At 44.0% G+C, this 13,353-nt stretch overlaps 1 protein-coding gene across 1 annotated transcript in view; it reads right to left on the bottom strand.

Moving 5' to 3' along the window:
* Nucleotides 1-12,444, bottom strand: part of Ubl3 (ubiquitin like 3) — a 94,550-nt gene extending 82,106 nt beyond the window's left edge. Inside the window, exon 1 of the mRNA XM_076791006.1 lies at nt 11,957-12,444. Coding sequence (XP_076647121.1) covers nt 11,957-11,986 — 30 coding nt within the window. The 5' untranslated portion in view covers nt 11,987-12,444. The remainder of the gene's footprint in view (nt 1-11,956) is intronic.
* Nucleotides 12,445-13,353: the final 909 nt, after the last annotated feature.

Here is a 13,353-nt window from a genome sequence, read left to right as displayed (position 1 = left end):
GATCATAACTTGTTATGAATCGAACGGTTCGCTCCTCCGACTGTAGGGAATGTTGTTGCTCTCCTAACCATTGCTTGGTCGATACGGATTACCGAAATCCGTCATCGATTCTAGCCTACGGACAGCTACGTCATGCTAGCATCTTCGTCATCGAGGAATCTCGCACTTTTCGACTAACGTAAGGTGTCGTACTTAAACGCTAATCGAAAGATAATAGTCACGCGATAAATTACTTTCCTTATGAAATGAGGAAACACGACATTTCGAACATGTTTCTTATTCGTAACAAAAGTAGATGGAAAAAAGGGAAAACGAAAGTTACTCGTCGAGAGAGTAAGGTGTCCGCGCTAACGCGAATTGTATTGTGTGCCGCCACATGGTCGAAAGACGCGTGCCGTGACAACAATTTTTATTTGCTCGACGTATAAACAGGACCGGTTTGTTATGAGCCGTGGCACTCTGCCTCGCCGCGTGCTCCTTCAATACGGAGCCCCCGTTAACGAGGTTCCTGTAGTACGCGTGTAAACGTGCCACGGCGTTGTGTGCACCGCCGCGAGCAAAAGAACAATGGATTCAAAATAGAACGGGGAAATGGCTTCGAAACGGTTCGAGTTCGCGAGCACAAGGGGCTTCGAGCATTCTTCGGGTAGGACGCGATCCGCCCCGTAAACGTTCAGACGCCATTCTTACGAGGAAAAGTCTTCCTCCGTCGTCAGACATTTTATTGAATATTTCATACACGAGATGGCCGTTTGCCATGCAAACAATGTTAAACACGTTTGCCTAATTTTTTTAGAAATCGTGCGTGTGCCATCGGGTAGAATGTCCATGTTACGGTCGGTAAGGGTACCGCAAGGGGACTTGAAACTTGCCGGAGACGGTGCTCTTCGGGGCACCTATCGAACGGTGCGAAGAAACAGGGGGCACCCCTGTGTCGACCCCCTAATCCGACCTTTATTAAATTTAAAGAACATAAAAGGATTTCTCCGCTTCGAAGCCTTTTTAGACACCTCGTCGAGACCGCTCCGAATCTGATGTTTTATCCTTAACGATCAGGATGACGCTCCTGATCCCATCACGGATGTTCTTCAAGCCCGTCAATGTCATAAACTCCCGCTAGATCCGGCCTTTTTTCGCTTACCGCCGGAGGGCTTTCAGAATCTGTTCCCTCGATTTCTCGCGTAGTCCACACGATTCCTATATAGTATAGATCTTTTGTTCCACTACTTTTCAATGTCCCTACGCTAGATACGACCCGCAAGCTTCGTACCGCGCGCTACCTTGACTGTGTGAAAAGCAAAGAGCACCCGCTTTTCCATCTTTTAAACGTAACGAGGAGAACTCGAGGACAAAAGATTGCGGCTAGTGGCGGGATAACCAGCCGGAGACCTTGAAATTTGTTCCAACAATGTGAAGCGGAGAATACTTGAACGATTCTCGTCGCTTAGGCCATCATCGATTTAGCTATGGGTGGCGAGATTAATCAGGGGAACGTGGCATCAAAACATTCTTTAGAAACGTCATTCTGTTCTCTTTACTAATTTGGAATATAGAATTGCAAAAAATTATGATTCCACGGGAAGGGGTCAACGATAAAAATCCACAGTTTACTAGCGACAAAATGTAACCCCCAGCAAGAAGAAAACTGGATCGGTGTATTACCGATCGGCACAGCTTCCATTACGGTAAGATTTCTGAATTCCCTCGGTTCTCAACGTTTCGTTCTTCTTCCGGGATCGCGGGGAATTGTTTCGAGCGGCCGGTATAAAAAACAAGCGGGACAAAAGTACTGAAGTTTTACGACTGGTACGTGATACCGTCGGATTTCTCTCGAAGGAGAACGCGCGGGCTCGCGTCCAGAATACTCGATGGAGGTGGGAACGTGGTGAGAGAGAGAGAGAGAGAGAGAGAGAGAGAGAGAGAGAGAAACAAGGAGAAACAGAGAGACGGAGGAAATCCACACGACGACGGTGTTTTTTACCAGCTAACGATCCCGCATGAACCATGCAGTTTGCCTTGATCCTGAGTCACAATTAAAAGTGATACACGCGCGCGCGTCGATCGTGTTGCCTCGTCGTCAACGGGCACAGCGGTCGGAGAACGCGAAAAAGTGATAAAAATTATCTTAGCGTTACAGTTTTCTTTCGATATAAGACAGCGATGTTTTTTCCGTAACAAGAAAATCTCTATCCCCTCTTCTTCTTCCGAAGCTGTCCGCTCGACACCGCTTAGCGCCAGAGGATACGTCATATTCTATCCTTTTCCAACGAAAGATATCGCCCACTTTATGGTCTGCCGGGCAACTTTATGGGACCCATAAACTCTCAGCCCAGTCGAGAACAATGTCAAGCCGAAAAAGTACCCTCGTCCGTTATACGTCGAAAGCCGCCTCGAGTCATCGTCCTATATCGAAAGAAAACTGTACTTGAATTTTCATCTTGAATTTTGTCTTCGGAATGATACACCCGATCATACAATCATCCAAAACGAACAATATTTTAGATTCTGAAGGTTTAAGGTGTGGTTAACATGTACGAAAAAAAAAGAAAGAGAATCTTCGAAATCTGAAATTTGAAAAATTGAATTTTGGCCAGTTTTTCGCGTTCTCCGAGAGCACTGTGCTGCGGAACGCTGTGAATTTCAGGTTTGCCCTCGGCAATGGCTCTGCCCGCTTTTCAGTGGGTCACGATACATCGTACGTCACGAAACAGGCATCGCTGGCCGGGCCGGTTAAAAATCCGGAGCAGCAACGTTATCTTTCCGACTGAATGGAGAAGGCGGTACAAGCGAAACCGCGTTACCCTTACCCAGAGCGACCGGGCCAGCCCACCGGATACAAAAGTAGTAAGAGCCCTTCGCTTTGAAACCGACTGGCATCAAACGGCCCCGGTGGTGCTGTGCGGACACGTAAAACAAAAATGATAGAACGAACGAACGATCTCTAACGGTGGACGTAAAGCCATCTTCAGGCCTTTCCACTCGGCCTCGTGTCTTCTTTCTCCCTCTCTTTCTCTTTCTTTGTCCGAATAGTGCTCGTTCGATACACGCCGTTCCGTTTGCGGGTACACTCATCCCACGAGTTTCTTGACCGAAGTTACGGCTGGTACTCGAGACTCGCCGAGGAAAATTGCAGGTCCAGGAACAATATTGGAAGGAAATTGTTCCTTTGATCTGCTCGACGAAAGAAGTAGGTTCGAGTCTCCGTGAAACAACTGCGATCCGTTTATAGAGAGACCCCCGACAGTCGTAATACACTGCGGTGCCTAACTACATATAGCGCGACCCATTCGTTCAAGATTTTTCAACTCGGAGGAATAATTCGGGAAAACCAAGCCGCTACGGAACATCTTTTCTATACGAGACTTTCACCAAATAAAAAACAACAGCTTGAAAATGTCCAAATAATTCGTGTCTTATTCGAAAGAAAAATGTGGGCGTGTTTTTTGGACGATCCGTCGATTGATCCGTTGGCGAAGCTTTCTTTAGAAGCATCGTCGCCAAGTTAGAACTTTAGTTAGTCAAGTAGGAAAAATCAAAGCGAGTACGCACGTTGAGAAATAGGGGTCGCACAGATACCGATGATATCGGTGCAATAACAATGAGTCCTCGAGCCCCTCGCGAGCTCGACACAGCAACACCGACGAAACGACGTAATTGTTTTCGCAAAGGGTGCAGCACGTAGCCGCAAGCCTCCCACGCTATTAGATCGCTATCAGCGTGTCTTCAAATCCCTACCGAATGTACCAGCAGACTGACGAAACGTCGCAATCACTTCCCGAAAGGACCTAGATACCTGTAATCCCAGTTCGCCATTAGATAAGTATCGAACAGCCCTGAGACCCTTGACAAAGCTCTAACAGTTGATCGACGAAACATCGGAATTACTTCCTGAAAGGGCGAGACGTGTAAAGCAGAGTTGGGCAAAATATTTATCTAAATAAAAATTTCGAATAACGAATAAAAGATAAAAATATTTTTATTCGTTGTTCGAAGGTTCGAATAAAAAAAGTATCTTTATCCGACGAGTATCGGATAAATACTTTTATCCGACGAGAATTTATCCGACGAATAAAGATAATTTTTTTTATTCGAAGCGGATTTATTCGAACTTCGAATAATTTTTTCATCTTTTATCTGTATCTTTTATTCGAAGCCTTCGAATAACTTTTGCCGAGCGCCGAGCATCAAAGACCCAGCGACGACAGACAATCGTGCATTATTGGCAATTTATGCTTGTATGTTTTTAATCAGAACAATATTGTTAAGACGAACGAGTTGTAGAGCTTGTTCCGATCGAAATGAGTCCAAACACGACATCATTTGGACTGTCTTTAATGAGATTGTAATTTTTATCGTAACATTAGATATCAGTGAAACTTGTTCGATTACACTCGAATTTGACCACATTTTCATCAGGAAAATCCCCTCCATTCGCTCGTCACAATTTTATGAGGGTATGTTGAAAAATCTAAAAGTTTAAACTTTCATTCGTGCGCGATTCTCCATCCGCTTGCATTGTATGTCGTCTGTCGTCGCTGGGTCTTTGATGCTCGGCGCTCGGCAAAAGTTATTCGAAGATTTATTCGAAGCCTTCGAATAAAAGATACAGATAAAAGATGAAAAAATTATTCGAAGTTCGAATAAATCCGCTTCGAATAAAAAAAATTATCTTTATTCGTCGGATAAAAGTATTTATCCGATACTCGTCGGATAAAGATACTTTTTTTATTCGAACCTTCGAACAACGAATAAAGATAAAGTATCTTTTATTCGAATCGTTATTTAAATAATTTTTTATCTAAATAATGCCCAACTCTGGTGTAAAGTGACTTCACCGTGCAATCGGTAACGAGAAATCTCTGCCCATTTTCGGGAGATCAAATCGGCCTATCAATCTATCGGATTTATGGTATCTCTATTCAGCATTCACCAAAAATCAATATGTACTATTAGGTTGTTGCATATGAAATGTCCGACCGGTAAAAGTAACTTTGAACAAACATGACTTACGAACGTGTATGGAATTATTACACAACCTAATATGTACATCGAATTTTACGATTATTACGAACATATACAGTGCGCAGCTCTCGAAAGGAAATATGTATCTCTTTGTTCTTGAGAAAAAAAAAAGTAATGTTGAACCATTTTTTGCAGAGTCGAGGAAAATGGTAATGGTCCTCAATAGTACATCTGTAAATAACGACAGTATTTTAGGTATCCCTACTATTCCTGTAGAATACAAAAAACGATCGATAATACGAAGCAACATTTTATCATGATAAAATTGCTTTTCAGAGAGATTAAACTTGAATATACATCAAGGGGATTAAGGATCGTGCACTATGGCGTAATTAGAACATAAGGAAACGTTCCATTAATACTCGAGCGAGGGCGCATGTACTGAAAGCATATTAAAACCTATATGTTTTTTATCCAAAGAAAGCCTTTCACGGTACTCTTTGTGCACATTTATAAGAAGACCATTAACAATAGTCCTCGTGTACGCGCATCAATATTTCTCCTGTCGCGATGATTTTACGTTAAAATTCGGTTCCCCGTTTCGTGTTAACAAAAACGTGTTTTTCATGCAGTTCGATCGCTCTGTTAAACAAATGGAGCAAAAGGCGTTCACCGAATCACGCACGGAACGTTTCGTTACCGCGAACCGAATATTAAACCGCGAGCAATTAATGCGAAAACGCGCCAGCTGACTGTAAATATTCGTAAAAATGCTTAAAATCAATTTATCCTTTTTGTAGCTCCTTTCACACGTCGGCTCTCTCTCTCTCTCTCTCTCTCTCTCTCTCTCCCCCTCCCCCCTTCTCCCTCTCATTGCCTTTCTCCCCTCGATTAATACGTATTCCCGACGCAGCCAGTTGTCGCGCAATAAACCTCCGACTTTACAATCATCGTTTTATGACGCGATCAAACATTTGCAAGTGAAACGCGAACGAGCTGCGTCTCTCGCGCTCGTCAGTTTTTATCAGTCTTGCGGGACTCCATCCGCGAGGAGTCATCCACGTGATTCAGGACCACAAATGAATCGTCAACTCTGCGAATGACTTCGAGCGCAATCGACGCCGGAAAGAAAAGAGGACAGTGTCACAGTGGCCGCTCGATAACCACCCGATTTTTGGGCTCTGGCGGCAGCCACGGGAAACGAGCAGTTATCGAGCGGCCAATTACACGCTCGCTGTCCTCGCTGCTCACCTACTTGCTATCTCTCGATGTGATATTCACTTATTTCACGCTAGAACTATGGACCCATCGAAAATTACAGTTTGGCATTCTCTACGAAAACTATTACAAAGCATTTTGATCGTGTGAATTACCTTCGTTATCGTCAAAAGAGTTGGAACATTCTGCCTGATGGAGTACGAAGGTAGTACGCAACAGAGTGAATCGCTTTAAATGGAAAAGTGAAATATTTTTATCGACACGCGTTACCAAAAATTGGAAAAATCGACGCAGAGTAATATAGAATAAAACTGCTACGTTATGGCCTGCTGGTACCGCACAGCTTTCAATAAAATTTCAGCGCGTGTACTTAGAGAGCGTTCCTAGCGAGCAGTTGTCTGAACGGTTATAGAGCAGGGTCTATAATAGCAGAAGGGGAAGGAGAATCGGTCGACCGAATACGGATACACGTTTAAACGGATTCGCCTAGATCCGGCTTCTTTCTCCGGGTACCGCGGGCCATTTTTACCTTTGTGGGCGTAGGCCTACAGGGTCGTGGAAAGGGATGAGGAGGGTCGTGGAGAGGTGAGTGGTTGGAGGGGCTCCGTTTTCGCCGCGGTTTATTGTACGAGCCAGAATTGTCCGGGCTAGCTGGCGGCGGCTCCCTTTCTCCCCCGGCGAAAAGAAATAAATTCTGTCTGTTCTTTAATCGACCTTGACCGTGGGTTGCTCGATATCAACGACAATGGCGGGGGCTGCAGCCGCGGAGGAATCCCCAATCGCGGCCAGACACGTTCTTCTCCCTGTCTTTATGCTGCGCCCTCTACACGCGGACCTCGTCGACCCGATGACTTTTCAACAGGATCAAACGTGTTGATAAATCACGTAGCCGACGAGCGGAACGAACCGTGAGAATTCGGAGGTTTAGACGACTCACGCGTTACCTTGAGAACGAGATACACTCGAATGGAGTACATACGTAGCTCTGACGCAACGATCCTCGGCCGCTTTTAGCTGCACTGCTCCCGGTCGCGCTCGCGGGCTCCGAACAGGAACAGAACGTGAAAATTGCTCTCGGAACGACGCTGCTGACTGTGCAACGCGATCTCTTAACCATTTCGATACTAACATCACTCCGCGACGATATGTCATTGTAAGAGCCTCGATATGATTTTCGGTTTAGCTTTCATTTGCTCTTCGTTACAAACAATGTTACAACCAGTCGATTAAGTAGTTACCATCGTTTTCTATGACTCTTTTACCTTGCGGGAAGTTTTTAACCAATTTGGTTACAAACCTGGAGACGTAGAAAAATATTGTTGTCGCTTGCAGTACTTTCGAAAAACCAACCGAATATTAGCACAGGAGACGTGCGAAAAACGTGATGACATTAAATACGAGAGAAAATAAATTATAACTTGCAAATTCGTGGTAAGAGCACTGGAAACGTGTACATACGATGCATGTATTTCTGGATCAAAATTCGAGTGAAACGTACTGCCAGACTGTAGTGCCGCTGAAATGTACACTATTGATTCAACCGTGCGATGTTGAATTTTACAGTCGGATACAGAGCTTCGCTAAAAATACTGCAGCAACAGTCTATTTAACAGAACGTAACAGGAAAATAATTGTGGACAACGTTTTCGAACACCTAGATTATTTTGATATACTGTCATTTTAATTAACCCTTGCTCGACGATGGCCGAGTCTGCGGTGACCCGCGACATGCGTGTGGATCTCGACTACCTTTTTGTCTCTGACTGTGTGTTCGCTAGTATGGGTCATGGGTGACCCAATCACCGGCAACTACGGTCCGTCATGCGAGAATTAATATCAATGTATCATTGTTACAGTTTCTTTGGACATCGCGTAAAGAGATCTACAAAAAGATTTCTTTGGAAACGATGTAAAACGCAATACGCAACAGAACAGATAATAATGACGGATTGCTTGTTCGGTTTATCTTGACTTGCTTGCGTCTTTAAATTCCCTATTTTTCTCTAACTATGGAAACGTGTGAGATATGCAGTTGTAATCAATGTGCGTTCTCATTTTTCAACTGAAAAGAAAGGTATTTATATCTTTCCTAACGAATAACACGGTAATCTACACATTTTTCTATTATTTACACGGCAAACTATTTAATATTTATAAATGCATACATTAATCCATTTTGTGTCCGCCGAGAGTTGGTTTACTCGTCAACGTTATCAGTGATCATCAGAGAGTCCGTACAATGGCGGTTGATCTAAAAATTAATGAAGGCCACAGCCGATAGCAATGTAGAACTTATTTATTAACGAAGGTGCGATTCATTAACGTCGACTCGATATTTACAAACAAGGTCCTCCATGAAGTTACACGCTGGCACGTACAAATTGCTTTCCAAATATGAAGAAATAGTATTAAAAGTGATAAATAGAAAACAGTAATTCTTCGTACGGTCGCAAGGACAAGGGCAAAAGTCCTCTTTTAGGAGATGGAGAATTAATTAACCAAATTGAACGGAAGTAAACGAAGAACATTTTGCATCGAATATCCTTAAAATTCAAGAAAAGTAACGAATAGACTGCGAATCCTCGTGCAAAATAAAAATTCTATGCCTCGATTACAACAAGCTGGAACAAAATAAAATTTGATCTCTTTTAATAGGCTTTATAGACTGAAAATAATGTAACAATAGTTCTAAATTTTTCCAGTACGTTTACCGTTTTGCGTATTTTTCACTGATTTTTGTTCATAAACGAGCAGTAAGTAAGTACCGATGGGACACATTTATTTTTCCGCGAATCGAGCAACATCGTCAGAAGGTGAAATAAATCGGCGATAGAACAGTCGACTCGATGCTCGGCTTGCCGGTGGGATTGTATCGTAGTATGTACCTTCGTCATGAATTTCAATTTGCACGATTAATTGTAACGAAACTAACCTTCTCGAGCCCGCAATTCGCCGCGGAAAGCATTTCTTAATTGAAAACTCGCCGTCGGCGCGGCGTAACGGGACGGGCAGGCATTCGATTTTGTTTTTTAACAAGAACGACCGCGACCGCGTTTTCAACCGAATAATCGTGACTGCGGTAAACTTTTATATAATCATCGCAAACTCGTTGCTGACACGCGAGCAAATTAATTTTAGCTCTAGCCTATTATACGCGTTTCAAAGTTTAGCCGCCATATTTCTGTTTCGATCCTGGTCCGACAATAAATAACTCTCGGTAACATAATTCCTACGAATATGATGGTTCACCTGGGTAAATGCGCGGCTAAATAAATTTTAAACTGTTTCGTATATATAAAAAAAAAAGGACGGTCGAAACGAAAGCTACATGGTTTCAAGGGTAGCGGACAATCTAATAATTATTCTATGTCTATTTTGCTTTTTAATAGAAATATCAGGGGTAACCATAGGCAATGTTGTTTCAGCTTTTTTACCGGTAGGTACTAGTTCTATGTAATGTAGTAACAATATCAGTGTGCGAGAAAAGCTCCGAGTTTTTAGAAGGAACGCGGCGGATTCCGGCTGCTAAAGAATTCTATTGGTCATTTTTGGACGACCCTGATAAGGTCTCCATGCAAACGATCCATGAGCTGCCAGCAGTCTGTAGTTAAGAACGCGTCGACCTTTGGGCGGGAAAGAGTTAAAAGATTGACCCCCACGAAATAACGTGACAATTCAATGTCCGGGACGATTCTGTCTTCTCTTTATTTCGCGGCCGACGAAGCCCGCGACAATAAATCTTCGTGCGGCGCGAACGAGGGAGCAATCGATATCGGCGGCAATTAATCGCAAAAGGAAGGCTGAACGAAAATAGCGGAGGAGAGGCGTGCATAATCGGCACGAATCCTCGTGCACAAATATTTGCATCTATTTAACGGTCTATCAATGCCACTGAATTTTGGATGGCCGTGATATTTCTAGCTGCGTATAGGTCGGATCAATCTATTTTATCCGCGTGCTGCTACACATTACTCCAAGGGGTCGAACTAAACCTACAGGGTGGACCGATAACTTTATTAACCACCTTGATTATTTCCGTTATCTGTAATAATCTGAAAAAATGATCTATACAAAACTTGCATGGTATTTTTGATACGGGTGAATACGTTTCAGAGATTCCAAGGTAGCTTTGATTTTTTTTAATGGAACGGCCTACCTTTCGTATCGTGAATCGATAGAGTGTCTAGTTCTGCGTAAAAATCAATAATGAACGTTTGAAAAACCATCTAGTTTCAAAGTTATTAATACTCGTATACAGAGAAATATCAATTTTAAGCTTTCTTCCGTCTGCCAGTGTAATTCAGGGTTGAAACTGTTCGGGGTTCAAACAGCTCTCGAGCATTCGAATTTTTCGAGCTCTAGTCGAAACGCCGCCTGTTCCGCCGATTTAATAATACTTAGACGGGAAACAAAAGCTGAATCGATAGGAGACAAAGAGGGGAGGGAGGTTGAGGGGGCTGGGGCACACGTAACGCAGGGCGAACCCACAAAGCTCTTATATTCCGCGCGTAATGCGATTGGTGCCAATTAAACAGGCTCGTTAGAGCGGCCGCAGGGAGTGCACTATGCGGAGGAGTCGGGACTTTGTAAAAATTCCCCGCCGCCATCCGGCCGACTTAAAGCGCGCGTAGAACGCTCGCGATACAATTAATTCGCGCATCGATCCGCGAACGAGAGGAACGCGAGTCCTTGTCACACGAAATAAATTAAAAGACCACCAGAGAAAGTTATGCGAAAGCCCCCTCCTCTTCCCGCTGCTGGCGCAGCTTCCCCCGCGAATCGAAATTAATTAGCCTCTTGCACTTGCGACTAGACTGCGGATCTTCGTGCAACTCCAAAATATAACATTGCAATTTCCATTCACTCGAAATCCTGTTTATATTACTTCTTTAAAATCCGGAAACAGAGGTGTCCGAGAGGAAAGTACAGACCAGCATGCACAATGATAATTTTCTAAAAATATCACAGGGCACTGGTAATTGGCACTGTTTTGCCAGACGATTGTTTCCTGTCAAAAACTTCTTTGAAACATATGGAACGGTTCATTAACACATCTCAACGCCTGCTTAAACGTAAAAGGTTAATCGTTAGCAGTTAATCTGCAAGAGAAGGTTGCACGGAAAAAATCAGATTCACCGTGATGACAGCCTGTTCTATATTCTTTCGGAGTTGTAATAGTCGAACTGGAATTTTCGATCGATCGGTTATGTTATAAGTATACAATTTGCGCGCGCGATTTAATCCGCTCGTCAAGGTTTAAACGTCAAACTGTCGAGTCCGAATCCCTCGATGTTATATTTCGAGTGTCGCGCGAGGGATGCTCGAGTGATAGACTCGGAGGAAGTAGAACGATAATAGGATGACAACGTGAACAGAGAGAAAGGGAGAGAGAGGAGAGAGAGAGAGAGAGAGAGAGAGAGAGAGAGAGAGGAGGAGAGAGAGAGAGAGAGAGAGAGAGAGAGAGAGAGAGAGAGAGAGAGAGAGAGAGAGAAAAGAGGAGATACGAATATCACGGTATTGCGAGGGTGCACGTCCGTTGTTTAATCAGGGGAAAAAAGGGGATACGAGCGACGCGTTACGAGACATCTCATTGATCCGGGGACGAAATTTTACGCATTGACGGTTTCGTGGCCGTGACTCGGTGAATAAAAGCGCAACTCGACGGAAATAGTGCCGCGGGTATCCGTCCTGGGTTTGCGTGGATGCGAAGGATAAAGGAGAAAGAGGAGGCGGAAGGGTGCGGTAGACATGTTAGACCTGGAGTGACAAGTCTCACCTTGTCTGAGGGTATGTTGCGCGAACTCATCGTAGATGGTGACGAGAGGGTGTCGTGAGGAATCCTGAGGCCGTCTGTGATCTGACCCAAAGCCGTGTTTCCCGAATGGCACAGGTACCAACAAACGGCGACAGCAGCGAAAAAGCCAGTGCGACGCACTTACTCGATGAAAACACACTCACGCACAGCTCACTATTCCGGGACCATTTCGGCCCGAGCCCTCGCTGCCCGATCACTCACTCCGACACCTGTCGTTACTTGTACATGTCGGGCGCGAAGTATTTGGGTAACATCTTGCAGATTACGAACGGAATACGCTCTCTATGTTTGCACCGCACGCACCCACCGTCCCAGTCCCAGAACCAAACACATAAAATGGCGAACCCGACGACGATGCAGCCTTCTGGCCAAAGCTTCGGTCACAGAGTACGCGGTGGACTAGTCGATCCCGTTCGATGCTCTCGACAGGTGGCAGTGGGAGAACCGTTGACAGCGTCCTTCTCGGCGGATTCCCGAAACACACCGTACATACACCCTCGCGCTCATAGTTCGATCACAGAATGCACGCTTCGACAGATGCGCGCACTCCCGCGCTGTTCGAAAATCTGTTCAAACTGCACATGCGCGAGCAAGACGAGTTTCCTGAATACAAACTCCGGTGTTCTGTCAACGAGTACTGTTCGCGTCTCGTAACAAGGTACTCGGAACGGCAGAGGGGCAAAGGAAGCGAAGCGATACACCTCAAGTAGTAATGGTACTCCTCTCGGAAAATAGCGAGAATTGAACAAATTGAAAAACCGATATTAATAATTATTACATTATAAATTAACGCAAACAGATTTTTAATTATTAGACATTGACAGGAAATAGGAATATTAAATCCAGTTGATTTAAATATCCCGCTTGCCCATACAACCAATTTAAAGGGACACGGACCACCGATCGAGTTTAAAGGTACCGCCCAGAGTGTTGCCTCTTGTGTTACCTACTCTCTGGTTGGATCACAGAATGGACGCTTGGACAGATGCGAAACTCCCGCGCTGTTCGAGAACCTGTTCAAATCTGTTTCTTGCATGCACGCGCAAGATGAATTCCATGAACACAATTTCAGAACTCCATTGTAGTTTATATTATTATCGATGAGATGTCTAAGCATTGTACATAGATTATGCGAAAAGTTTTGTTCAAGGTTCCATAAGTTCGATATACGAATATCAAAGGTTCTAATACAAGTTTCGCATCTATGTAGTCGAATACAATTAATAATTTGTACATGTTAACGAAGCTTACCGAAAGAATTACACATGTATGTATACAGAGTGGACAGAAATTGATAGGAATTAGAGACATATTCTAAATCTACAATTTCCAACGTTCATTATTAGAAAGATATTATA

This window comes from Halictus rubicundus, chromosome 7, assembly GCF_050948215.1.
Source record: "Halictus rubicundus isolate RS-2024b chromosome 7, iyHalRubi1_principal, whole genome shotgun sequence".
In the NCBI taxonomy this organism is placed as follows: Eukaryota; Metazoa; Arthropoda; class Insecta; order Hymenoptera; family Halictidae; genus Halictus; species Halictus rubicundus.
This window is presented reverse-complemented; position numbering and strand designations above follow the sequence as displayed.